We start from the raw sequence: 27,725 nt of genomic DNA on the forward strand, positions 1-27,725 counted from the left end.
GTCAGACGTTGTCCACAGAGTTGCCCTGGAGGACCTAGAGGTTCCTGGAGGTGTCCTCTCAGGTAAAAACAGTGTGTTTTTGTTATTTGCGGTTTTTCCATATTCACGGGGGTCTTGTGCCCCTATCCCTAGCGAATATGGAGGGACAAGTGCACATTCTTTACTTTTGGTCTTCTTGGTGACTTTTGTCTGAGGTTTAAGCAGTCTGCTTATACTGAAAAGATTTCTTACTCCTTTTAATATGACTCGTTATGAAAGTAAAGTCACTTGCATTTGTGCTTGAATGCTGAATATTGTACAGCGGGCCCTTCGTATCCACTGAGATTTGGTTCCAAGACCCCCTTGGATACCAAAATCCATGGATGTTCAAGTCCCATTAAATACAATGGATAGTAAAATCATATCCCATATATAAAATGGCAAAATCAAGGTTTTATTTTAATTTTTAAAAAACGTATTTCAAGCCACAAGTGCTTGAATCTGTGGATAAAAAAAACTGTGGATATGAGGGGCCAACTGTATTTGTAAGTGATTTGTATACAGTATTGTATTTGTAACTGATTCATGAGAGCCAGCGTGGTGTAATGAATTGAGTGTTGGACTAGGACTCTGGAAACCAGATTTCAATTCCCTGCTTGGCCTTGGAAACCCACTGGGTGATCTTGGGCAAGTCACATGCTCTCAGCCTCAAAGGAAGGCAATGGCCATTCTCCTTTGAACAAATCTTACCAAGAAAACCACATGATAATTTAACTCCTTCGGTTTCTGTTGTCATGTGTTTTACTTACATGATTTCAGGCACCTTTTCATACGTACTGTATATACTCATGTATAAGTCTAAATTGACCCCAAAAGCCTGAGTCGACTTATCCACAGGTCAATGTATGTACTGTGACTTTAAAAGATGGAACCATCCCCTGGTGAAAAGCAAGAGTTTTACCCTTGACTTATTCATGGGTCATAGCCAAATCCATCATTTTGGCCCTAAAACCTACCCTCGACTTATACATGAGGTTGAGTATATAAGGTAAGTTGTCCTTATGTAGGTGATTGGCAGCCCAAGTAATGTTTGCTGATTTTGTTTTTACTTTTCTCAGGTTTCTTTTTCAGCAGTCAGCTCATTTGGCTGCAGTGGAGGAGAAGTGCCATTTATTAAAGCAGGAAGCTGTAAAGTTTCAAGATATGGAAAATAAAATTAACATAATGTTTGAAAAGGTAATAATTCAAAATGGATTATCATAAAAGTTTGGGTCTTTCTTAAATAACCTAAAACCTGCAAAACAGTTTTCCACCAACCAATATTAAAGGTATCTTCTAAGGTAAAAACCTGTGGAGATTTTGCTAGTAGAGCTATATTTAGGCCCAAATGTTATTTGGAGGGCTTCCTAAGCCTGTTATTTCTGGTTTCAGTAAAACTCTAGTGTATGGGTCCCAATGTCAGTTGTGATCCCTAAAAGACATTTGGGTGACAGCTGGCTAATTTTGAAGAGGAACAGATGCTGCACATTGTAAACTGCTTAGAGAGTGCTAGTTCACTGATAAGTGATATAGAAATGTACTTGCTATTGCTAGCCCACCCTCAGTGTATATATTTAGTTGATATAGCCTGCAGTGCTAAAGACATTTCTTTGAGGATAGATCCAGTTGAACTTAATGGAACTTACTTCCATGCTAACAAGCTGAGAATCCTATACTTTAGTTATTTATCTGCTTATGATAAATAAAATAACCTTTCAATTTATTTTATTGGTTTAAAATTTTGGTCTACTACTTTGATCAACTGACACAGTGGATTAATCAGTGGTTGTGGATTGCACCTTTAGCATTCCTGAGAATCTGTTTTCTGCATTAGAGAATCATCTCAGACAGGTAAAGCACCACATATGTGTGCCTGGTGCTTTAAAATACATTAGAATTCTGCATTTTTTCCTATGCAATTGCAATTATTTTCAGTGTTATTAACCTTTATTTGGGACTACTTAAAATTGTATTAGTTTACCTATGCATGTGTGTATGTCTTCAAATCGCTTTATGGCATGCATATGTGTCTTCAAGTTGGGATGTTGACTTATGGCGATCCTTTGTTTTGTGCAACACAACTACAAAACAAAGATATTTCAGTATTTTCAATGTAAATTAGTATTGCAGTTATAAAACTTTATTTAAGTGCTTCTTCAACTAGGTTAGATGCTGTATTGGCCTTTTTAAAAAAACATTGGGTCTGGTTAGAACTTTGGATTAATTTGCAGGTAAACTTATAATGACATGTACAAAGAACTGTCACTTATTAAAGTTGGTCATCTGGAACAATTTCTTAGGACTTAGGTCTTCTCACATTCTAGTGTACAGTTGCTCCTCCTAACTCGCAGACCTGAGATCTGCGCCCTCAAATATCCTCAGAGGGGTGACTTCCGCTATTTCCTATGGTGTGCACGCCCAGTGCATGCACCCTATTCAAGCCTATAAGACTTGAATATGCACAAGCCTCCTTTTGGGGGGGGGGGGTCTGGAACGGATCCCCCACAAAAATGGAGGGCCAACTGTATATGGCTAAAATGGTATGCATGGGACTGCATCCTTATAAAATAAGTTTTTTCTAATAATAATAATAATAATGAAACAAATTATTTCTTACCTGCCTCTCCCCAAAGCTTGAGGCAGGATGTAACTTAGATTAATTTAGATTAAAACACATAAGCCCATTTTCTGCAGTGTGTTTTGGACCTTTAACACATTACAGTAGACCCTTGTTATATGCTGGGGTTTGGTTCCAAGATCCCCCGTGGATAACAAAATCCGTGTATGCTCAAGTCCCATTAAATATAATGATATAGCAAAATGGTGTCCCTTATAAAAATGCAAAATCAAGGTTTGTTATTTGAAATTTATACTTTTTTGGATCATTTTCAAACCGTGTATGCTTGAATCCATGTATAAAAAATCAGTGTATAAGAAGGGCTGACTGTAATGTAAAACACACAAACATAGAACACATTAAAATCATCTAACATAAAATTAAAAATACAGTACACCTATTTAAAAATCATAGTTTAAAATCAGCTGGGTAAGTCTGCTGAAAGAGAAAGGTCTAAATTCAGATAGCATGTTTAGCTGTTGAATCTCTCCCAGCAGGTTATTCCACAGTAGGGGCGGCCAATGAAAATGTCATCTGGGTGACAGTGTATGGGGCAGATTATACTTAAAATTACAGTCTTAAATACACTTATTTGGGTGTATGCCCCAGAATTACACTTAAAGGTCAAAGAAAATGAAAGATGAGTGGTTCTCTTTATAGACCTTACACTCTAAAAGAAGTTGTATTTGGGAAATTAGAGTAGGACCTCCTGCCTGGAATCACTTTTAGGTCTTCTTTACATCATAGGATTGTGACTTATTTAATACTTCAGTAGCTTTGTGATCTTGGAAATTATTTATTGGTTTTATAGGAAATCCCTTCCTTTTGGGTCAATATTATTAGAGAGTACATAATGTATTTTATTCCTCATTATGTCAACACATTATACAGTTGACCCTCCATATCCATGGATTCTTTATCCATACATTCAACCATTAATGGTTTGAAAATATTTTTTAAAATATATAAATTCTAAAAGGCTAACCTTGATTTTGCTGTTTTCTATAAGGGACACTATTTTACTGTATATGATGGGAATTGAGTATCATGTTGATTCTAGTATCCTGGGGGTGGGGGTGTTCTTGGAACCAAGGGCCCAATGTATTGCCACTAAGCAATGTGGCCAGTCAGCATTCTCCATCTCTTAATTTAATGGGTGTTGTTGGCAGGTTTGCTTGCTTGTTTGTTTGTTTTTTTGGTAGGTTCATTCCACACTTTCTCAGCCTCAGGATGGCAATGGCACCCGCCCCCCCCCCCCCCCCCCCGAAGAACCTTGCCAAGAAAACCCTATGATAGTCGCCATAAATCAAAAATGACTTGTGGACACACAACAGCAACAGCAATTGTAATTTTTTTAAAAATGTTTTGTAGCTGCTGCTTTATTCTGGCATGCATACCCAGAAGATTACAATAAATTAGTACAATATTGATGCTTTCATGAAGACTAACTTTAAAAAAACCTTAGTCATAATATTTGGAAGGGGAATCTGAAAATTATTTGGTTTTCAGAAAATCTTTAGCTGTATACAGGTATCACCTTACTGTATTAAGTGAAAATGGCCATTGTTTTGTGTTATAAATGCAGTTTGAGTCATCTTCAGGCACCCTGCGGGAAATCTATTCATCTAGCTCCATGATGACCAAGTCTGAACAAGAATTATCCAGCCTCCATAATACCATGCAAGAAGTTGAAAACAATGAACAGATACAATCTAAAAAGATACAGAGCATTAATGAGAAATTTGGAAATGCTATAAACCACTGGAAAAGGAGCCAAGCTGAATTAGATACCACTACTATTAGTTTAAAATCAGAAGCTAAACTTTTACATAGTAAAGTTACCTCCCAAATCAATGCAGCAGATCAGAATTTAAAATCCCTTTCTGAAAGGCTGAAAGATCTAGAGGACAGTACAGTCAGAAATCTTAGAACAGTGAATAGTCAAGAGGAAGAAGAGCTAACAAAAGTTAAAGAGCAGTTGCACTTTGATGCAAAGGCAGCTGAAAAATTAAAAGAACAACAGAACAATCTTTTAACCAGAGATATTGAATTGAGCCAAAAGCTTGCTGACTATGAACCTAAACTGGAGGAGTGTAAGAGCCAATTACCAGCAATAGAGAAAGCCATTCATTCTGTTGTCAGACTATCAAGTGAGCTGATTGCTGTAGAGAAGAAAATGGAAAACATGACCATAAAAGTGCTCCATGTGGAAGATGAAATTAGGAAAGCAGTCTCTGACATAAGGGGCATACAGAAAAATCTTGAAGGAACACATTGTGAAAACAACATATTACAGTTTCAGAAAGAAGTGTTTTTTTTAAAAGAAAAAGTCAATGAATTTTCGCAATCCACAGACGAAAACAACCATAGTATGAATGGTAAGAAGGAAATATTGACCTGAACAATAGTGATGTAAGATGTGTGTGTGAAATATATATAGAGTTGTAATGAACCTAAAACTTGCATGGTGAAAGTATCTGAACTATTTTATTCACCTAGATAATTTTTCCCAGCAACAGTATACATTTGTCCTTCCACATTCGCTGGGGTTAGGGGCACAGGACCCGTGAACGTGGAAAAACTGCAAATAACAAAAACACTGTTTTTACCTTAGAGAACACCTCTCTAGGAATCTTTAGGTCCTCCAGTGCAACATCTGCCAGACATGGACTACAGAATTGGGCTGGAGGAGCTACAAATGCCTAGTGGAATATCCTGTCTAGGAATCTCTAGGTCCTTCAGTGTAACTTTTGGTTAAAGTTGACCATAGAGTTGCACTGGAGGACCTAGATATTCCTAGAGATAACATATTAATAAAATCAGTGAATAATCAAATCCGCAAAAGTCCAAGCCGCAAAGGGACGGGTTTATTGTTATGAGCGACCTCTGCTGCAAAGCAAAGTAATAGGTAGTTAAGGCTCAGTTGCTTTACAAAAGAGCTGCTCCTGCAAACCATGAAAGCACTTGTAACACTTTTGAGACTAACCGAAAGAAAAAAAGTTGGTAGCATGAGCTTTCATAGACTTGATCCTTCCTCGGATGCATGTTTGCATCCCACCTTCCTTCCCTGGTATGGGTGGGAAAAGAAACTCCTGGGAAAAAATTAAGTGATGAGTTTATGCTGTTTGAGGATATGTTTCATCCCTTTCTTTTTGCCATGCAGTTTTTCTCTGCCAAAGCATGAGGAAGGATGTTCTCCTTTTATTTGTCTACATGTCTTACCAATTCTTTCAGATTCACATAGGTGCTGCTAGGTAGCACAATAGTGTGAGAGGAGTAATTTGCAGCAAGGGTGACAAATTGAGTAGTTGATGTTTGTTGTTGGCAAATTTCTTCGGGGAGGAGGGGAGGGTGCCATTACCTTCCTCTGAGGTTGAGAATGTGACTTGCCCAAGGTCACCCAGTAGGGATTCAAACTTTCGTCTCCCAGGGTCATAATCCAGCCCTCAAACTACTATACCACACTGGTAGTAATTTGTAGGAATTAAGAGTATCCAGAGTTATGGTTTCATTTACAGCAGTTTCAATGTCTTTCCTTTCAAGCCCATATTTTTTCTCATGTTGCCCTAAAGTGATTTTACTTGAGGGTTGAGAAAGATACATGCACACACATAGCACTGGGAAAGAATGATACTGTATATTGGAACTGGATTTCTTCAGCAGTCTAATGCATCAAAGATGGTTACACTGAGTCAGGGAGGCCACAGGCTTACACCTGCAAGACCTGGCAGAGTGGTTGAGGATAAGGAGTCTAGAAGAATATGGGTCATTTACAAGATCCCCATGAGTTGAAGTCAACTCAAGGCAGTTACAATGGAACTGTGGGTCACCATGAGTTGAAGTGACTCAAGGCAGCTAGCAATAGCAAGTTGGTTGCCAGGCTATCAGGGGCTTCTGTACTGAGTGAAGCTGTCAAGGAGAAAGCAGTTACAGTACCTGCAGCAACAACAGGTCAATAGGATGTTTGGTATTATGTTTGCTAATCGCTTCTGACCCCCAGGCCTTGCATGACTCACTTCTTCTAATGCTTGCTAATGGCTGAAGAGCAGTTTTTTTGTTGTTGGGCATTGGGGCTGCTGGAATCAGAGGAAGAATAAAGGATGAGATGAGAACACAGGTTACTGGGACAAGGTGTCTCCCTGAGTTGCAGTGTATGTTAGTCCATAAAGTATCAAATAGTTTTGCCCTGAATAAAGTATAAATTTCATTTTTCAGTGTTCATTATAGTGGATCAAAACAGAGATATTTGTTTTGTCTTTGATACATCATATCTTGCTTAATATATGAATGAAGAAAGCATCTTAATAGGTTTTTTCCTTTGTATGCCTATTTACTGGATAAAAGCTTAAACAAGTTTAATTTTTACATTAATTTATTTTAACTTTTTAGAAGTCTGGTGCTGTGAAATGTAAATGTAATTCTCTTATCAGACTTTTTTAAATCTGTAGTGTGAGAAGACAGCGCATTTAATGGAGCAAGTGGAATATCTTCATATAAGTTCTCAGATGAATCATCTGCAGGAAGAGATTAACACTATGAAGATATGGTCTAAGAGATTAATTCAAGAAGAGGAACAGCTTCAGCAGAACATAACATCTCTCTTTCATGCAGTTAATAAATATGAGGAGACAACAGCTTCTGCTACTAAGGAATTTTCTGCAAAGATCGCAACTGTGAAGACTGACATTAGACGCATTTCAGGTCTTGATGCAGATGTGACCTTATTGATGGAGAATCTACATACTCTAGAAGATAAAGTAGACAAAGCTGAGAAGACTACAGTACAGAGTATAGGAAATCTTCTTACAAACAGCATTGACAGGACTACAGAACTACGAAGTACTGCAACTGAGAATGCCAGACAGATAGAGCACATTAAGGCAAAGTCATCGGAACTGAATGCAAACCTTAACAAACATTCCAATAAGCTTTTAGATTTGGAAAGTGATAGAGCAAAAGTCCTGACAGCAGTAGCTTTTGCAAATGACTTAAAACCTAAAGTGTACAACTTAAAAAGGGGGTTGGCACATTTGGAACCAATGTTAGATGAGCTGACATTAAGAATAGGAAGACTGCTTGAGGAGCTATTGGAAAGAAAGAATGAAATTGCTTTCCTGTATAAGAAACTTCAATTTAATTTCACTTGAGACTGAAGTTAACACTTATAAGCATATTTTAACTAGTCCAGTAACATGAACTGTGAGCCTAAAGGTAGAAGCATAACGATGCAGGCAAAAAATACCAGCTTCACTGGTTTCTTCAATTGTACAATCAATAGCATATTTATTGTTCTAGTACCTGGACATACTAGGTGGATTCCTCCCACCCTCCCAGAGGTTGAAATTAAATGTTTATGACAGTAACTTTGTTTATGCTACTAAAACAGTTCAGTATTGGCCTGTTACAGCACGACTTGAAGCTTGGTAACCTCAAAGGGTACTCCCTCGTAATGTTTGAAAAGCATTTAAATGAACATGCAATCCCTTTTGTTGTAAATAGGAAATGTAACGTTGAAGTAGTTATTTATGTAACTAAATTAGAAAACATTTGCATTAATTACAAAAAATACTTTTATATGTTTTCTATTAAAATTAATGAGAAGTAGATTATGTGATTTTGAAGTCCTTGTTGAAAGTAGCATGCATATGCATCATCAGAAACACTTATTCAACTTATTGAGGCAGTAGGGCTCTATAAGAGTGAATTTGAAGATTATGGAGATTAATGCATTACTCTTATAGCGCTGCTATTCCACTTTAACTGCTCTGGCTGCCTTCTGTGGCATTCTGGGATTTGCAGTTTAGGGAGGGGCATTAGAATTCTCAGCCAGAGAGCTCTTCAGCCTCACTGAACTACGAACCCCACAATGCTACAGGAAGAAGCCAGAGCAGCAAAGGTGGAATAGCAGCACTACAAGAGTGTATGCAGTAATTTCCTAGGTGTACCACCCTTATTCTTTGTGGGATGGCACCTAACACTTGCTGACACAGGAAAACCAATTCCTACAGGGTTTTTTGGGCCAGCATAGCAGTTTTCACTGCAAAATCTGTAAGTGCTCCACACAAGTCATCTGAATTTCTGCACGTATACAGGGATGTCCCTGAAGTTGGTATCACCAGGGGTGGGGGGCACAATGCAGTCTCTGGACAGCTGTTTGGATTTGGCACAATGCTCAGGAGCAGCCACACCAGATTGCAAATGAAAGTCATTGCCCCTACTGCTTGATGGAGCAGTTCTGTGGCCTCCAAAGTGCTGTTTCTGGTGTTGTGCAGCCACTAGACAAGTAATAAAGGGTCACGGTGCCTTCTCTAACCCAGCAGCCATGGCAGACCCACTGGATATACACTCCCCTAGTGATGCCACTCTGTGCATATCCTTTAAAGTTGCATGTTAACTTATGTGGACCCCATGAATTTCACAGTGTTTTCTTAAGAAATGTTCCAAGGTAGTTTGCTGTTGTCTTCCTCTGAAATATAGCTATAGCACCTGATATCCCTTGGCAGTCCCACTGACAGGATAAGGTGCCTTGGGGATGTTTAGGCATTTTGTGAAGGATTTCTACAGCCCTCAAATGTGGATAGTTTTCCTTGAGTGATAATGGGCACCAGCATCCTCTGCTCCACCCGATGGAATACCCTTCAGGGTATTTTAAAAGGAAAACTAAAAATCTACATGCCAAATTCCTACTATTAAAGCCAAGGAGGGGGATAATTTTGTTCTATATACCTTAGAATTCTGTTAAGTGATTCTAGGATAGTTGGGTTGATACCAGAGAATTGCATCCACTCTCTTTAAAGGAACAATCTGAAATGTCAGACAGAAAACACTGAAATAAGCTTTGATATTTCCCCTTTACTAATAAAGACTTATAATTTATTACTTATTTGTATGGAACAGTAATATTTTACTCAGTGCTATTCTATTTTGCAAGTTCCAGTAGTACAAATGTAACAATACTCATCTTATGCAACTATATGTGAAACATGCCGCATGATCTCAACAAGTTCCAAGATGGAATGAGAATTATGCTATGATCAAATCCTAGAGAATGAATTTTTCATCTAATGCGAGAACTCAGTAAAGGTCAGAAATTGCAAGATTTCACAAAAAGTAAGTTATAGCTAAGTGTTGCTATTACACTTTCCCTTATTTTGCTTGCTTGCTTGGTTCTCTTTCTAAATTTGCTTTTTAACAATGGCCTAAATTCAGTTAGTCCTAACTACAACAGACCCACTTAAATCAGTGGAATTTATATACAGTAACTGTTCACTTACAGTACCAACTGATTTAACCTGTTGAAAGTAAATTGGATTGGGGCCAGAAAAAGTACAATTTTGTACTATGTTTATTCTTAGCTTTATCTAGGCTAGAGGCAAGCCTTTGAAGCTTAAGTTATATGCATGATCTATATTACTTAGAAGTTATATTAACCTATAAGCAGAACAGATAAAATGACACAATCACCTGCTTAAAAAAATTATTCAATAAGCTAGCAAACTAAAACCACATTAATACAAAGCAGTTTGAGGTAAATACTTAGTTTTCATTATTTCACTTTTTCTGCGTTGACCAAGTCTTACCCTAAATAAATCATCTTATTCAACATAGAGACTCCTATAGAAAAATCTCCAAAAGGCTGAAAACTATTAAGTCACCAAGCCAAACATAGTAATTCTCATATGGTTTATTTTGACCAATAGTGACAACACTGCAGTCTTCTACATTGCCATGTGTAAAAAGTTTCATGATGTTTTGCTATCAACCTCTCAAGTCCATGATTCATCTATTCAGTAAGACCAAGTTTTTTCTTCAAAGATTCTGGCATCTCAGGTGGAGGTGGGCGGGGAAGCCTGAAATACACTTTCACGGAGTCATAGATGAACCACTGTAGCGCTGTCAGGGTGCCAATCATAATAATACGTGCAAATAGCCCCTTCCATACTCCTGTTGGAACATACACCATTGTTAGTAATTAGATGCAATCATGAATTTTTATAATTGAAACATCTGTTTGAATCCTCACCTTTTAATCCCAGCCTCTTCAGCACTTGCAGAGCTGAGCTGCCCTTTTCTTTGTTCAGCACAGATACCACGGAATCAGCAGGATGTGAGACAATGGCACAGAAGACACCAGCTGAAAACATGTTACCAAAATTAGTTTTAAGTTCATTATATAGACCTATATATCATTGAGTTTGATTTCTAATAACCAACTAGACTGCAACTGTTACAAGGAGACACAACCATGTCTGTTATTCATTCTTAGCATTACAGAACATTTTTTCAAGGAGTATTGCATTTGAGGATATGAGCATGCACTCTCCAAGACGCAACAGGATCTGTCACAGATGCAGTGCTACTCTGCCAGGTGCAAATGGACAAAAATCCTTTTTAAAAATAGCACTTTTAACCATGTGACCCTCCAGATGATGAAGGCAATTTTCACCATCTCTCTCACCACTGATGATTTTAAAAAACAGTCATTAATTCAACAGTCACTCCTACGAATGCTACATCACAACTATTTAAGTATCAGAGACGTGAGGCAGAAGTTTCCAATCCTGCATTTTACTTTGGAAAAATTTTCACACTATGTGTGTCTCTATATACATCAACACACTATATAGAATACTACATTTGAATTTCAGCAAAACAATAAATAACTGAGATGAGCTATACCAGGTATAGCTCTCTTTACGTGTATGTCTTTTTAAAAAAGTTATTTCATGTTTAGACATTTTTAGTTATTATGTATAGGAAAGTAAATGCAATTCTCTACATTATAAACATTCTAAAATAATTACCAAATAAAGTTTTGAATGTGTTTGAATATAATATTTTACACCAAATGTGCTAAAACAGGTAACATTATTTAATAAAGACATTTCCTGCCCTACTTTTTTCAGAAAGACCACATCATGGAGATATACTATTGCTATGACATCTGTAGAAATTAGATGTTTCCTTACCAATATAACCTGCTATAAATGTAACAACCAGCTGTTCTCCTTTTGAACATTCACTCCTTGGTTTGGGAACAACATATTTGTACAGAGCTTCCACAGTTCGTTCAAAGCAGGCAAATTTCATCATTGTATATGGAATCTGCCTCATCCATAATGGAACAACGCCTTTGTAGAAACTTAAAAGCAAGCAAACAAAAAAGGAAATTTAGGTGTTTCTTCACTGAAGTTACTCTGGAAGACATGAATTAGGTCACATAAAGGGATGGTTTATAATTTCAGAGAACATATTTTTCATGCAGAAGATGTCTGTATTTTGGGAGAAACAAGCTGTGGAATTTGCCTGTATCTCTTTAAAATGCTAAAGTGAGGGTCAGTGGGAGGAGAAAGGAGAGCGCCCCAGTGAAACTATGTATGTGTAAAAATATTTATTCTGTGCATATGATATAAAGATAAATTTTAATTTTGTCAGTTATGTCACAACCACACTCGTCCCTCCTATGGTCAGTGTCTGTCGGATGTTGACCACAGAGTTGCACTGGAGGACCGTCCTAGAGGTTCCTAGAGAAGTATGCTCTCAGATAAAAAACACTGTGTTTTTGTTATCTGTGGCTTCTTTCCCACACTCACGGGGGTCCTGTGCCCCAACCCCCGTGAGTGTATTACCATTAGACGACTCAGGGAGCTGGGGATGTTTAGCCTGGAGAAGAGAAGGTTAAGAGGTGATATGAGAGCCCTGTTTAAATACTTGAAGGGGTGTCATGTTGAAGAGGGAGCAAGCTTGTTTTCTGCTGCTCCAGAGACTAGGACCCGGAGTAATGGATGCAAGCTACAGGAAGAGATTCCACCTCAACATTAGGAGGAACCTCCTGAGAGTAAGGGCTGTTCGACAGTGGAATGCACTCCCTCAGAGTGTGGTGGAGTCTCCCTCCTTGGAGGTTTTTAAGCAGAGGCTGGATGGCCATCTGTCAATGGGGATGCTTTGATTGAGAGTTCCTGCATGGCAGAATGGGGTTGGACTGGATGGCCCTTGCGGTCTCTTCCAACTCTGATTCTACGATTGGAGATTCAGTGACATATGAGCATGACGATGTATGAGTAAATTAGTACAAACCCCCCCCCCATGACTCCATATTCTGTGTGGGATGAGTTCCTGCACCGGGTGGCACCAGCCCTAGAGACTCCACTGACAGCTAAACAAGGGGAAGTGTCCAAGCTGAGTCCCAAACTGTCCCTTAACCTCAGAAGACGCCTCTCAACCAGGAGCCAAAGAGGGGGCGCAGCGCCGCCTGGAGGCAGGGCTCGGGAACTGCGGCTGCCTGTCAATCATTCTGTCTGGTCAGCAGAGTTCCTCGGAACAAAAGGCCACAAGAAGAGGCCAGACTCTGAGCGTACTATTCGTCCAGGCCTGTTGGGATGGGAGGATGCAGCCAGGAGGGCCTCCCCAGAGGGGGCTTGCCATGGCCTTCCCTTGGTTCCCTATGGGCAAGGATGTTGCTTTAGGAGGACGTCCCCGTAATGGCGCCCCTCACAGACTCCTGCCGCCCCCTCCCTCCCTCCCTTCCTCTCCCTTCCCGCCTCCTTCAGCCCCGAGGGAAGGTTTACCTCAGGGATGGAGGGAAAGGGGCTACTCTATTAAATCGCCCTCAACAATGGCCTCCTGAAGACTGAAGGTCACTTCCTTCCGGGGGTGAAAACAGGCACACAAAGCTTCACGGATGACGAGGACGATGAGGAAGGGGAGGAGGAAGACGAGGAGGAGGATGGCGAGGAGGACGAGGAGGACGGCGAGGAGGAGGAGGAACGGGGACAAGAAGACCGGGGACATAGCCTCGCCCCTCAGCCGCCGCCGCTTGCCCAGAAGCCGCTCCCCGGCGCTCTCTCTCTCTCTCTCTCTCTCTCTCTCTAGCCTTTAACTTGTTCTCTTTCCCCTGTAGTTTATATATTGAGGCGTAGCGTAAGGGGTTGAGGTTTGGACTCTGGTCCCGGAGACCCGGGTTCGATTCCCAGGCTCGCCTCTAAAAACCTCACTTTTAAGGCAACTCAGACTCTGGTCTCTTCCTCAATTGAAAGCTCCTGATTGGTTCGCCCTTTGGAAGGAACACCATAGCAACAACAAATCGCATTCGAAGGAGATTACCGCACAATGAGCGGCTGCTATTCTACTGTGACTCCTCCCACCATGTTGGATTCTGGGCGTTTGGGATTCTCGCTGAACTACAAGTCCCAGAATGCAACTGGAGGCCGCCAGAGTAGTATTAAGAGCGTAACTCGATTTGCCATTGCCTTCCTATCCCGAGGGCTGTGTGAGAGTGGGGTGTGGCTTGCCCAAATCCAACCAATGGGGTTTCTATATCCGAGCGGGGATCGAACCTTTGTCTCCAGGGTTCCGTAGTCGAGCGCTCAAACCGCTACTCTACTACGTCACGCCGCCTCTTCCACTACTGTATGCCTCCCCACCACCACCGTCTACTAGAGTGCGCACGCGCAGGAAGGATGCCAAGGAGAGGGTTCTCAGCGCGCATGCGCCTTGATGTGACGTGGCGCTGGAATGAAACCTGAGGAGAAGAACTCTGCTCAAATATAGGTGATATAAAACTTCCCAGGCAGTTGTTAGTAAGAGGAGTTGTTAGTGAGTGAGGGAAAAGGGATTCTCCCACGGGAACCTCTGCTTCCAGTGTTCCTTGGGAGGCAAAAGTGCAGGAATAATCCAGTTTGACACCACTTTGTGCTAGACAATCCTGGGAACTGTAGTTTATGGTGGCACCAGAGATCTCGGACAGAGAAGGCTAAATGTCTCACAGAACTACAGTTCCCAGAATTCCATAGCATTGAGCCAGGGCAGTTAAAGCGGTCCGCATTGGAGAAATAACCCAGTTTGGCACCGGTTTAACTTTGTCTGGCTCGAGGCTATGGAATTCTGGGAGTTGGAGTTTGTTGTGGGCCCACAACAAACTCCAACTCCCAGAATTCCATAGCCTTGAGCCAGAGAAAGAGTTAAAGTGGTGCCAAACTGGGTTATTTCTCCAGTCTGGATGCAGCCACTTGCCATTTTCTCAGTACCAGGACTAAAGTTTGTTGGACAGTCCTTGAAAATTTTTGGCATCACCGAACAGTCCGCGCCCCACCACTTAACCAGAATTCTGCTATTGTGGGCTGGTAAATGCATATAGTCCAAGCAGGGTCAGGAGCAGCTCAAGATATTCGCCGCAACCCTCTGCTTGTGCCTAGTTCTGATGTAGACAATACTAAACATGACCTATCATAGTTTGATACAAAATAGGCATACTGTATTCTTACAGTCCTAAATAGCTAAGTATACATAATTTATGCACACTCTAGAGAAGCTATTGTCAACAAAAGTTGCTTTAAAATACTATAATCTTATATGTGCCAGATATCCACTTGAGTTATATGGTAATGATTTTTCTGATATTGGAAAATTAAAAATCTTATCAACCTTCAAATGAAGTTAGACATGGCAAAAAATTGTTTAAAGGCAATCATCTCTTTGGAGCTTAATCTTAGAACTTATAAACATGTCCACACTCCAGTTAAATCCTGATAGTTGAGAATGACATGTGTTCAAGTCATTTCTATCAGAACACGAGACTAGAGTGAAGGTATATTGTTCTCACATGCCAATGACTCAAGCATCTTTGACTGTACAACCATGAAGTTGCTGATGCCTCTTAGCTGGAACTACTCAAAAGAATAAGCAGAACTCAGAAGAAGAGACATCAAACAAAGATGGATCTAAGGGAGCATGTTGGCCCACATATCTTTAGGAATGCTGTACACCTAATACTTTCTATATGATTTGATCTTATTTAGAACTGTGCCAGTATCTTGAGACAGAATGTCCATTATCAAAGATTAGTTTGCACATAACGGCCCATTTTAAGCACTTGTAAAAAGGCTTTCCAAATTCTGTTTAACTGCTGCCAATACTTACGCCCAAACACCTTCTTCTGCAAACATTTTTGGAGCTGCTTGCCGTAGTGTGTTAGCATACCCAGGCTGCGTTTGAATGCGAACCTTAGCAGCTTCCATTGGAGCCAGAGCAATGTCAGCAAAGAACTCAGCACTGGCAGATGCAGCCAAGTACAATGATGTACGCCACAAATAAGAATTTTCCTGAAATATAATGCAAAAAATAAAAAATAAAATGATTGTAATTTTTTTTATTGCACAAACCACCAAAAAAGGAAGTTAATGAAATTCTAAGTAGTGCAGGGAGGAAAAGGCCTACCTCTCCCAGTAAGTTTCCATATAGGATTTTGAAGACTTCATAGAAACCAAATTTGCAGAGTCCTTGCATGGAATATCCAATAAAGGTTGGGGCCCATCCTTTAGCCAAGCCACGGACACCATCTTCTTTGACAGTAACTGAAAATCCATTGAAGATGCTCTTGTATTTTTGTGGATCCACCTAAACAAATTTTGGAACATCTGTTAAGAGATGCTTTTTTAAGGTTTCTTACAATCACAGCCATCACCAGTTCAGTTAAAACATGTACACACTGTTCAGTGCATTTATGTGTTAAAAGCCCTGTTCAGATTTTAAAATCATACCAACTGGACAAGACCAGGATGAAGGGAAAGACAGGTAGTAAGTACAGTATATTAACAAAGCAGTACTGGGAAAATGAAGTTAGTTGACTTCAGGAAAGGCTTCCTTGAGGTAGATCTTGGAAGGACACAAAAAAAGTTGTGACAAGCAGAAAAGGAGAGGTTATAAACAGGAATGCAACTATGATTCTCAAGTTTTGAAGCCACTGAAATATATGAAAATTATCAAAACTAAAATGGAAGTAATTGGATACTAACACACAAGATTCAAATAGTATGTTAACCCAAGTAGTAGGCCAAAGTTTTAATAAAACATACATTCAAGGGTACATTCCACTGAACCCCAATCTATGTATGTCAGTGCAGACTTGAAAGAGCTATTTATACAATGGACAAAAGCTTTAACTGTTCAGTGCCTAAATTTTTTGATATCCCTTATATTAGAGAGTGTTAATATTAGTACTTTGTATTAGTAAAGTATAAATAATTTATATTTTGTTGTATGTAGTGCTTGTTAACGTACTGGATGTCAGGCTTTCAGTTTTTAATAAAAATGAAAGTGAAAGGAGAGAAGAAGATGTCAGAATGGAAGCATTCATGTTTTAACTCCACCAACATCAGCCACATGAAGGGGGGAAATGTCATTCACCATAAATCAGAAAAGTTATGTTTCAATGCTATGACAACAGCTTAAATGTATTAACAACTATCTTTTATTTATCTATCTATGTAGTTGAATAAGAAAGAATGGTGCTTAATAATCCTAAAAACTCTAGAACAAACTGGGAATAAGCTAGCATTGTTTAACTTAAGACTTCATAAAGACTTCTCTGGTCCTACCTTCCTACCTCATGTCGCCCTCTACTGACTTGCTCCATTTTACATTCTGGACTCTGATTAGGCAGGATTACATTTTCTGTAACATGTATTGGATCACACACAGGTCAAGATCCTTTCCTCAACACCTTTAGCTGCTTCAGAAAAACAACAATTGAATCAACTTTCTTGTAAGAGTTCAAGCAGCTGGTTTCATCTATATTTTTAATAGACTAATGTATTTAACTACACCAGAGTCTTATTATGTCATCATACCACTGGAAATACAGAAGCTAGAGTTGTATATGGAAAGCTACTATGAAAGTATTTTGTATTTTTCCACTTCATGGTTTCTTGAGATTAAGAGACATATTGTAATTATTATAAACATAACGATCAAACATATTACATTTTGCATGTGGATATTCACTTGTCCATCTTATGCATACCTGTTTGAGATTAATTACCATCAAGCATAATTTATTTCTAAGTAAATATGTAAACAATCATTGATTCAGCTGACTACTTTAATGAGTCTACAACATAGCTGCATTGAGCCCCTACACTACTTTTAAATTTGTTAAAACTTCCATTTACCCTAATATTTTTCCAACTACTTAGCAGGAATGTTTCATACGTCTGGAGTGTCTATTCTTAATAAACTCTGTACTACATACCTTGTAAAACTTCAGAATATTCAATAATCCAAGCTACTTATCTTAAATCTTTCTGAAGTTTTATCACAAACTTATTGTCCTGGATAACTAAGACACAGAGTTTCCAAATACTGTACTTCTGTACATTCTGAGAGTAAAAATCAGATATTGCTATGTTACTGAACACTACTTACATGTGACTTCTAAATTTAAATCTATGGGAAGCCTATTGTAAAAATTGTTGCTTAAGAAGCTGTACTTGCAAACTAGAAGTGGTCCCTAATATAGCTCATTATTCAGCCAACTGAGTGGGTGAGAAGCTAATTGACCACTATATAATGGGTGAGCTCAAAACCTGGTATGTGTTGTAGAGCCAGAGGCACAACTGTCCTGATATATATTTACATTCTGCTAAAAAGATTACAGTGGGGCCCCCACATTGGCTGGGGTCCAGTTCTGGGCCCTTCCAAGGATGCTAAAAATGAGGGTGATAACACCCCATATTATTCAATGGTGGTGATGTAAATGCACACGCTTGTACGTGTGAATGATCATATCACCGCCACTGAATAATATGGAGTATGATGATCTACAGGTGGTCAAATTTGTGGATTGGGCTCATAGTATATTTAATTTAGATCAACATATTTCAAGTATTTAGTTCTAGAGTAGAGTTACATATTCTCTGGGAAACAATGATCTAATTGTCCAGCATTATTGCATAGTACTCTTATGGTTTCTTTTGTATCTTATCACTGGACTTGGATTAACTGTGTTACTAGGATTCAAGATTTCATTCAAAGACATAGAAAATAAAGTTTCCATTGCTTGGCAACATACAGACCTGAATGCGGCACTTTACTAAATCCAAAGGTACGACAGCTGTGTGTGTCAAACCACAACTTAGGATCCCACCAAAGCCACAGAGAGCATAAAACTTGAGTGAGCCATATTCACAACTGTATTCTTCTGTAGTAAAGAAAAGGCACACCATGCTGTTAAGTAAACCACATGCAGCTATAATAAAATTATTTGGATGACATCCAAAATTTCCATTATTTTTGTTAGAAATATTTCACACTTTTTCATGCTATGTAACTTGTAACATCTGACATGCAATCAAACCTGAATTCGGCATTTAACGAGATCTAAGGGTACCAATGCCGTGTGTGTGGTACCACAGCTAATGATCCCACCAAAGCCACAAAGGATGAAGAATCTCCCAGAACCATATGCACAACTATAGTCTTCTGCTTAAAAGAGAAATAAATACAAGTTGGCAAAATACATCAGTGTGATTTCAATTTTTGCTAAATTAGTCTAAATTCCTAATCCAAATTTATACCCCAATATTTTTTAATTTATGAAGTGACTGTAGGTCAAATCAATGACCACCATTTTAAAACTGTTTATTAACAGTTAACCATTTAACTTTTTAACGGTTTATATGTTGATGTTGTGAGAGTAATTAAATGGACCTCATTTATCCCTCATAACTAAATAGAAGTGAGAATACCATATTGTTTTAACACCACAATTTTAAACAATGTACAGTCAGCTCGTTGTATCTGTGGGGATCTGTTCCGGAACCCTCTCTTCATGGATAGCAAAATCAGCGGGACCTGAAGTTCCATTGTTCCCAATGGTGCACAATGTGCACACAACCATATTGGTGCGGCCGTGTGCATGCACTGCCATTAGGAACAACGTTCACGGATGCTCCAATCCACAAATGGCAAGGGGAGGGCCAACTGTGCTCTATGTATTATGGTAGTCATGGCTGTAAGGTAATTTTTCTGGTATTCCTAAGTAGGCCCAGCTGTTATTATAAATGACAACCAGTATTTCACACAAGGCAGTATTTTCCTCAATAAATACCCTACAGAAGAACTAAAGTGACCTTAGAAATACCCAAGTACTGTAGGCCAAAGTGAGGCCATACATGTAAGACAGAAACCAAAACTTTTCTTTAAAATTTGTTAAACTGAGCATTTCATACTAAATGAAAAGCTCAGTTTAGCAAATGTTAAAGAAAAGTTTTGGTTTCTGCCCTACATGTATGGCCTCACTTTGGCCTACTTGGGTATTCCAGATTCCAGCCTATGGGAAACTCTCAAATAGGGAAATAACTTTGTTTGGGACCTTCAAGATGTTATGGATAACTCTCACAATGTACACTGCCAGCAGGAGTTGCAATCCAGTACATCTGGAAAACACCACACTGAGGGAGGCTATTGCAGACACGCTGATAAAAATGTAATAGGTTCCCATGATCCCAAGTGATCAATTCATTATCTTTATGGTTGTAAGAATGGACACAGACAGTTTAATTAAGTAGTACTTATCTTAGTAAGTGTAAACTTCATCTAAAATTCAAAATTGTACCTCCAAAGCCTCATGCATAGAGATCAGCAACTCTTGTAATTACATTTGAATTGTAGTTAACAATGGCCTATATATAATCCCAACTAGAGTATATCCACTGAATAAATGGATAGGTGCTGATTTACCATTTATTTGTTTTATTTATTTATTTATGTGCTCCCTTTGCATGCCACCTTTCTCCCATAAAGGACCCAAAGCAGATCAATTTAGCAATTGATCCAATTGGTCTACTCTAGCTGGGACGAGCAACTAGACTTAAAGCAGGGGTGGGCATCTGCAGAGAAGGCAGGGCCATTTCCCCTTGCAGACCACATGATCACTCCTAGTTCCATGAATTGGTTGATTTCCACCTTGGGGGAGGTAGTGGGATGATTTAAAGTACCATTTTTGTGTGCATGTTCCAGCTGTTGTTAGCTGGAAAAAAGTAGAAATGGGGGCCCAGGGGCTGCATATAGGCTGCACTTCCCCCACCACTGATTTAAAATAATGCATTTTTGAAAATAACAAGCTTCTAAAATGTATTTTTATATTCAAACAATTAAGCTGAAAGGTGAATGCACATAATGATATATTCAAAGCACATACAAAATTATTTTCACTCTTTAGATCAAGGCTAAGTTAGTTCCTTCCACATAAATGTAATAGTCCCCTCCAATACCAATAGTTATGTTACCTATAGATAGGTATCAGAGATACTCCCAACTATCAAAACCAGAAACTACTTAGCATTATGAATGTACAAAAATCACTGTGGGGGGTACACTTCTTACCATACTATAATACATAATATTCTCTCTTCCCAACCCCTATCATCTAAAATTTGCTCCAGAGGTTTCCTCCCGTACTCTCAAGCAGATTTATAGGAGAGGAGATACACAACGCCTGACAGGTGAGGGACAAACTTTTCCACTAACTGATGTTGTTCCATTGACCAGATACAGCTGGATAAAGACTCACTGCACAATGTAATGATTTTATTTAGAAATAACTAATTCCAGTGAGAGGAAGCCTGCAGGTACTGCATTGTGCAACAGAGCCAGACAAAAAACAAAACACCAGCATTATGGTCTGTGAGTTTTAAGAAAAACTTGAATAAAATAAAGCATATTGGCTAGCTGTGATAACTATTTCCAAACAAGTTACTGATTTTGGAAATTTTTGCTATGACCTTTGTGCACATATTTGGAGTCTATATATAAATATGTATGTACTCAAAAATCAATTTAGTCTAATACTTCATGTATCTGGCAAAACAGACTCTAGTAGCCATTTCAAGACCTACATCTGATCTCTTCATTTTCAATGTTGCCACAAGACTATTCAGTTTCAGTCGCAAATTCTACTGCCCTTTGGAATTTAAAGGACACTGGCCACATTGTAATGAAAATAGTAAGAAAGAGCTGACCAAAAACCAGAGAGAGATCATCCTTATGGAAATTAAATATGCTTCCATAAGTCAAAGTCAGACTTATCTTTGATTTCTCTCAATGCTTTATCAATGCAAAAGGCATGATTTATTACAAAACCTTACCACAAACACAAGTGTGGGAATTATATTAATTATATCAATTTAGGGAGCAGCAATCCATAGTCTTAGTCTCAAGGTTTGCTTTTAGGAACTGGAATTTGTTTTTAAATATTTTCAAGCCGTGGGTGGGTGAATCTGTGGGTAAAGAATTGATGGATATGGGGAGCCGACACCATAAAATTTTTAGCACAAACACAAGTCTAGTGATTATATCAACTCAGAGTCCCAGGTCCAGAACATACTGCAGAAATAATCTGGTCTGGGACCACTTTAACTGCCCTCGCTCAGAGCTAGGGAATCCTGGGAACTTTAGTTTATTGTGGCACCAAAACTCTCTGACAGAGAAGGCTAAATGTACCACAAACTACAAATCTCAAAATTCCCTCACATTCAGCCAGGACAGTTAAAGTGTCTCAAACTGGATTATTTCTGCACTGTGTTTTGGACACCAGACTCTGTGACCTTGTGCTTATCAAAATAAGTCACACCCATAAAGGAGGGAGCAGCTCGCTAACTATGAAGCCAAGCCCTTGCCTACCTGCAAGTGGACTCTTTCAGGTGCCACATTCTTTGGTTACTTTGGGAATAACTGAAGTAACTGAGTAAGAATTGTATCATGCAGGGTGACTTTTCACTAGGAAACAAGATGTTCCCGGCCTGGTTGAAACCCAAGGCCAGTCTGAGGCCTTCCTGTCCCAAGGTCATGACACAACCTGCCTCCTGGGCTAATCAGGCAAGGAAGGGAGCATCCAGAAGATAAGAGGTATACTCCAGTGTTCTTGTGGGATATAAATGTGTATGAAGCCATGTAGTTATAAGAAAGGCTTTTTTGTTTGCTCAGCTGATGTGTTTCGGGTGTAAACCCTTCTTCAGTCCAGAAATAATCCAGTTTGAGACTGCCTTAACAGCCCTGGCCCAGTGCTAGGGAATCCTAGGAACCGCAGTTTATTGTGCCACCAGAACCCTCTGATAGAGAAGGCTAAATGTCTCACAAAACTACAATTCCCAGAATTCCTTAACATGGAGCTGTTAAAGAGGTCTGAAGATGGATTATTTCTGCAGTGTGTATATTGGACCTTCACCAGCTGATTCTTCTGTTTATTCCTGGCATAGTAGCCAAAATTCCTAGCATTAAGTCACAGATGCCAGAAAGAAAGAAAGAGAAGAATGAGGTGGTCTGAAAGGGTTTACACCCCAAATGTGTCAAATAATAATAATAATAAAAGGGCTTTCTTATCGCTACATGGTTCCATACACATTTACACTCACCCCTTTGTATTTGTGGCCTTGACTTTTGTGGATTTGATTATTCATGGACCTGATTAATATATTCTCTCTAGGATACATATCCTTCCTGGGAGGGAGTGAAAAGAGAGGCACAATGCCATGGGGCCTATCCTTAAGAAGCAGAGCCCTCCCTCCAGTCCATCTGCCTTGGTCCAGGCCTCAGAGGGAGAGAAGACCCACTGGACCTCATCCCCTTTCCCTCCACTATTCCCTTCTCCTTTTAGATTGTAAGCCTGAGGGCAGGGAACTGTCTGATTAAAAACAATAACTGTAAGCCTCCCTGAGAGCCATTAGGGCTGAAGGGCGGGATATAAATACCGTAATAAAATAAAAGAAGAAATAGGAACCTCTAGGTCCTCCGGTGCAACTCTGTGGCCAGCCTGAACTAAAGGTCATAGTGAAAGACATAGAGGTTCCTAGAGAGACTACTCTGCTAGGCCTTTGTAGCTCCTCCAGCGCTGTTCTATAGACAGTGTCTGTCAGACATTGACCATAGAGTTGCCCTGGAGGACCTGGAGGTTCCTAGAGAGGCGTCCTTCTCTCAGGGAAAAACAGGGAGGTTTTGTTATATGCGGTCTTCCCCATCCACGGGGCCTTGTGCCCCAATCCCTGGCGAATGCGGAGGGACAAGTGCATTTCCCCTCAAGGGCACCGGAGTCTGCCCCTTACCTTCTCACTAACCAGGCGAAGGTCAAGCTCCTTCTGGAGGCCCTAAAAGGACTCCCAGGTCGTCGGGGGCCATGAGCTCACACTTTGGAAGCGGCTGAGGGAGGGCTTCCTTGCTTTTGCTCAGGGTCAATGAAGGGAGGCGGGGAGCGGGATTTGGCCGGGGTTAAGCCTGGGGCAGCCTGGGTGACCTTCCTCGTCCTCCAAGCGGGGCCTAGCCACCGACCCCGCCTGAGTCGGAGTATCTGGGGTCTCTTCCTCCTTCCTTGATACTCACCCTCCGCGGAAGCCGCTGCCAGGCTCTTCCGGGTGCAAGAAACCTCCGCAAGCTCCGCCGGGCGCTGCTTCCTCAGGCTGAGGCCTTCCTCTTGCTGCTGCTGCTGCAGCTGCAGGTGAGGCGCGTGGAATGGGTTCAGACGCACCAGCGGCGCCACGGAAGAGAACATGGCGGCGGCGGCGGCGGGAAGCTTGGGCTGCAGGACTCGCCTTTCCCTAAAATGGCGGAACAGGCCTCTCCGCTCCTCCGCAGGCGCCTCCCTGCTCTCAAAGGCCGGGTTTCACCCTTCCTCAATGACTTTGTCCTTCTCTGACGCAAAGGGGCGGGGCGAACGGCCGCAAAGGCGCGCCCTGATTGGGCGGCGAGGGGGACCACGCGCTCGGCGTCGCTTTGACTGACGTCCCTCCCCAGCCAATCACGTCCTCCCGTTTCAAAGTGACGGTGTTGACGCAATCATCGCCTCAATCAGGGTGAAAGGCTACTACTACTAGTAGGCCTCGCCTCAGGTTTTAGGCCTTGGCGAAAGAGAGAGGACAAGGTGGCTTCGCCTTGGCCTGGCTGAGGCTGGCACAGGCCGGGTTAAACTCCAAAGGGCGGACAGTATTCCAAGTGAAGCCTGACCAAAGCAGAACAGAGTGGCACCGTTACTTCCCTTGATCTAGACACTACGACTGATACAGCCTAGAATCATATTGGCCTTTTTAGCTGCCGCATCACACTGTTGACTCGTGTTCAACTTGTGATCTACTAGGACTGCTAGATCCTTTGTCGTTTGACAAGGTCAGGTTAACCAGAGGTCCTAACCGCCAAGGGGGAGAAGGCACCAGGAAATAGAGGGTGTTCAAGAAAAATGGAGGACCACACCAAATAAAGGCTAAAAACACTCAGAGAAATGTACATTTGCGCTGCTTCCTCATGCTCCAATGGAAGACATTTTGAAATTCTTCCTGAACAGAAGGATGAAATGTAGGGTATGTCCTGGGAAAGGAGGATGTCCTGTCACCCTGTACAAGGTCTTTAGCCTTCTCTGCCTATGGCGGGTTACAGACCACCGCTTTGCGGCGGTCTGCTGCCGCCGCCGGTTGCTCCACAGGGGAGCCAGAGCCTCCACACGGCGCGGCTCCCGTGCGGACCCATAAAGAAGCTCCAAAATGGAGCTTCTTTTTGAGTCGCGTTTGTGACGTAGCGAGGCGCCAGGGGTGCACTCACTACGTCACAACACCCGCGACGCGTATGGACGCTCAGCATCCGATACGTCAAGATGGCAGCGCCCGTATGAACAGGGCGCTGCCATCTTGTACGTATTGAATATGTACTAGGGTTAGGGGTGTGTGGAAGCACCGCCCCTTCCTAACCCTAGTACGTGTTCTATATGTACTAAATGGTGGTCTGTAACCCGCCAAAGAGTGTTGGTGCCTTACAGAAACTACCAATCCCAAACTTCTGTAGGATAGAGCCCTGGCAGTAAAAGTGGAGTCCGCCTGCATTATTTCTACAGTGTAGTTATCGCCTACATCTAGAGTTTCACGTAAAATTTCCATTGCTTTTGAAGCTCACTACCTTCACCATCAGACACAGATAAGATCAGGCAGTGAGCTTCCAAAGATGGCTTAATGTATTTTGTGTTTTTGCAGTCAAGAAATAAGGCAACTAGGAATGGAAAGGGCTGCCATGAAAGAACTAGACAAGATTCTAAAGTATAAAGATGTACTACTAAACATTAAAGTTAGACTCGTCCAAACCACTGTATTCCCCATCATCATGTACAGATGTAAGAAGTGGACAGTGAAGAAAGCTGACAGGAGGAAAAGCAACACAGGGGCTGGACAGATGGGCAGAAAGGGGCAGCGAGATGCCACCTTTCTGCTCCAGCTGGAGACCGCGGCAACCAAACACTGCGGCTTCTGAGAGGCCTAAAAAGAACCCACTCCCTGGCGGTTTGTTTTTAGGCTGTGTGCAGGGTTCCACTGATGTCTTCACGCTGCATGGTGTGGTGCCGTTTGAGCGCTGTGCCGCACAGACGTCATCATGGCACGCCCTGTATGGACAGGCATGTGACATGATTGTGGCCAGGGTACGTGGTAGGGTTGCTGAGCGCATAAATGCTCAGCCCCTGCACACCCCTAGTTCGGACCCAGGCCGGCACAAAGCACCTGTATGTATCGGCCCTCATTCAAGATGTGCTGCTGGAGAAGACTGCTGAGGGTGGGGATGGCCAAAAGGACAAACAAATGGGTCCTAGAGCAGATGAAACCAGAAATCTCCTCGGAAGCCAAGATGACAAAACTGAGGCTGTCGTACTTTGGTCACATCAAGGGAAGGCACAACTCATTACAAAAGACAAAAATGCTAGGCCAGAGAAAGAGAGGCAGAACACATGCCAGATGGGTAGACTCAATTAGGGAAGCCACAGGCCTGAATTTACAGAACCTGAGCAGAGCAGTTGAGGACAGGGCGTCTTGGAGATGTCTCATCCACAGAGTTGCCATCAGTCGTGGTCGACTCAAGGGCAGCTGACAACAAATTAAGGCTAGGGGAGAGCCAGAGTAATTTACATGCTGGACTAAGACCTGTGTTTGAATGCCACTTCAGCCATGGGGACCCATTGGCTGACCGTATGAAGATCACACTTTCTCTGCTGATGAGAAAGGCAATGATGAACATCCTCTGCATAAATCTTGTCAAGAAAACCCTATGCTAGTGTGCCATAATATACATTCCAATTCCCAAGAAAGGGGACACCAGGGATTGTAGTAACCATCTATTGCAGTGAGCTCCCATGCAAGCAAAGTGATGCTCAAGATTCTACATGAAAGATTTTTACCATACATGGAGCGAGAAACGCCAGGCGTCCAAGCTGAGTTCAAAAAATAAAAAATAAGAGGGTCATATTGCAAACACATGTTGGATAAAGCATCACAATCTGTGCTTTATAAACTTCTGCAAAGCATTTGTCTATGTAGAACACGAGAAATGCTTTCTCTAAAAGAAATGAGAGTATACATTATCTATATAACTGATTCAATAAAGGACACCACAGTTCTGAGATTCCAAGACCTGAAAAGGGCAGTTGATGACCAGGGTTCTTGGAGGTCCGTCATTCATAGTGTTGCCATAGGTTGAAGTTAACTAAATCATTATGTAGAACGAAAAAAATTAGCATGTTTTCGTAGATTTAAGTCTACTTCCTCGGATGCATTCAAGGAAGTAGACTTAAGTATACAAAAACTAATGCTGCCAACTTCTTTAGTTAGTCTCAAAGGTACTACAAGATCTCTCTACGTACTGATTCTAACAGACTTGTGCAGTGTTTTGTCACCAGATATGGCTGGCCAGTAGAAGTGTTAAAAGAATAATCTACTCCCCATTCCTTTTCTGTATACTGAAAGCTCTCAACTTTATAACACTCAAGAGAAAACCTATGTTTATTCCCCCAAATTTTGTATGTAATAGATTACAAAAGTTTTTTTTAAAACTCTTCATTTTAATCTTTCAAGGAAAAAATCCTGGTTGCTTCCAGGCAGAGGAGTCCTAATGCTAAGAACAGACACTGTCCACCTATTCCAATTTCCTTAATTGTATGGGCTTCCACAGGAATTTTTTGGGAGAGCAAAGCTACATAGTATAAACCAATTGTAATCTGTACACATACCATGTCCCACTACAACACTCGTGTATTGTTTTTGCATGCATGCACATGGTTTGTTCTTTAGCACCACATTATGTGACGTTTAGGTGATACAGCACAAAAACCCTGGCTATACTAATGTAGAATACTATATTCTAGCTCACACATGTGAACACTAACAAAATTTATTTTTTGAGAGAGGGACAAAGTGGGGAGGAAAGCATAAGCAAACACGTTAGAACAGCCCTAACGAAGTACTGATTACTTTGACATCACCACCTTCATCATAACATGCATATGACATGTAAAGAA

At 40.8% G+C, this 27,725-nt stretch overlaps 3 protein-coding genes and 1 non-coding gene across 10 annotated transcripts in view; 1 reads left to right on the forward strand and 3 right to left on the reverse strand.

The window, feature by feature from the left end:
* The window catches only part of APAF1 (apoptotic peptidase activating factor 1), a 63,900-nt gene extending 49,490 nt beyond the window's left edge, over positions 1 to 14,410 (reverse strand). For 2 of the 4 annotated variants that reach the window (XR_006104237.1, XM_042470165.1), the window contains exon 1: positions 13,204 to 14,410. The gene's annotated coding sequence lies outside the window, so the exon portion shown is untranslated. The remainder of the gene's footprint in view (positions 1 to 13,203) is intronic. The other 2 variants (XM_042470168.1, XM_042470166.1) reach the window with 1 other exon arrangement.
* On the forward strand, positions 1,103 to 8,239 carry LOC121931979 (IKBKB interacting protein). Of its 3 annotated transcripts, XM_042470172.1 has the most exons (3): positions 1,231 to 1,869; positions 4,221 to 5,013; positions 7,084 to 7,221. In XM_042470172.1, the coding sequence occupies exons 2-3, from the start codon at positions 4,269 to 4,271 to the stop codon at positions 7,086 to 7,088; spliced, it is 750 nt and encodes a 249-aa protein (XP_042326106.1). In that variant the 5' UTR covers positions 1,231 to 1,869; positions 4,221 to 4,268; the 3' UTR covers positions 7,089 to 7,221. The 3 variants fall into 3 exon arrangements, with proteins under 3 accessions (XP_042326107.1, XP_042326106.1, XP_042326109.1); XM_042470173.1 differs by lacking the exons at positions 1,231 to 1,869; positions 4,221 to 5,013 and adding an exon at positions 1,103 to 1,215 and having other exon boundaries at positions 7,084 to 8,239; XM_042470175.1 differs by lacking the exon at positions 1,231 to 1,869 and having other exon boundaries at positions 4,888 to 5,013; positions 7,084 to 8,239.
* SLC25A3 (solute carrier family 25 member 3) lies at positions 10,305 to 24,074 on the reverse strand. 2 transcript variants are annotated; one of them, XM_042470171.1, is made up of 7 exons: positions 23,786 to 24,074; positions 18,768 to 18,892; positions 15,851 to 16,030; positions 15,554 to 15,735; positions 11,605 to 11,777; positions 10,659 to 10,769; positions 10,305 to 10,579 (listed from the first exon to the last, which is right to left on the reverse strand). In XM_042470171.1, exons 1-7 carry the CDS (start codon positions 23,952 to 23,954, stop codon positions 10,419 to 10,421), a joined length of 1,101 nt encoding a protein of 366 aa, XP_042326105.1. In that variant the 5' UTR covers positions 23,955 to 24,074; the 3' UTR covers positions 10,305 to 10,418. The 2 variants fall into 2 exon arrangements, with proteins under 2 accessions (XP_042326105.1, XP_042326104.1); XM_042470170.1 differs by lacking the exon at positions 18,768 to 18,892 and adding an exon at positions 18,487 to 18,611 and having other exon boundaries at positions 23,786 to 24,072.
* On the reverse strand, positions 15,137 to 15,369 carry LOC121932372. Its single transcript, XR_006104339.1, has one exon. It is a non-coding gene; the product is annotated as a small nucleolar RNA SNORA53 (small nucleolar RNA).
* Positions 24,075 to 27,725: the final 3,651 nt, after the last annotated feature.

The sequence above is a fragment of the Sceloporus undulatus genome, chromosome 5, assembly GCF_019175285.1.
Source record: "Sceloporus undulatus isolate JIND9_A2432 ecotype Alabama chromosome 5, SceUnd_v1.1, whole genome shotgun sequence".
Classification (NCBI taxonomy): domain Eukaryota; kingdom Metazoa; phylum Chordata; class Lepidosauria; order Squamata; family Phrynosomatidae; genus Sceloporus; species Sceloporus undulatus.

Excerpts from the sequence above, each read along its gene's own strand:
- LOC121931979 (XM_042470172.1), top strand. The coding sequence starts at position 4,269 with ATGATGACCAAGTCTGAACAAGAATTATCCAGCCTCCATAATACCATG.
- SLC25A3 (XM_042470171.1), bottom strand. The coding sequence starts at position 23,954 with ATGTTCTCTTCCGTGGCGCCGCTGGTGCGTCTGAACCCATTCCACGCG. Across the intron at positions 11,778-15,553 it reads GCAGAAGAAGGTGTTTGGGC|TTTCTACAAAGGCGTTGTTC; the intron begins GTAAGTATTGGC and ends CTTGCTTTTAAG. Across the intron at positions 10,580-10,658 it reads GAAGAGGCTGGGATTAAAAG|GAGTATGGAAGGGGCTATTT; the intron begins GTGAGGATTCAA and ends ATGTTCCAACAG.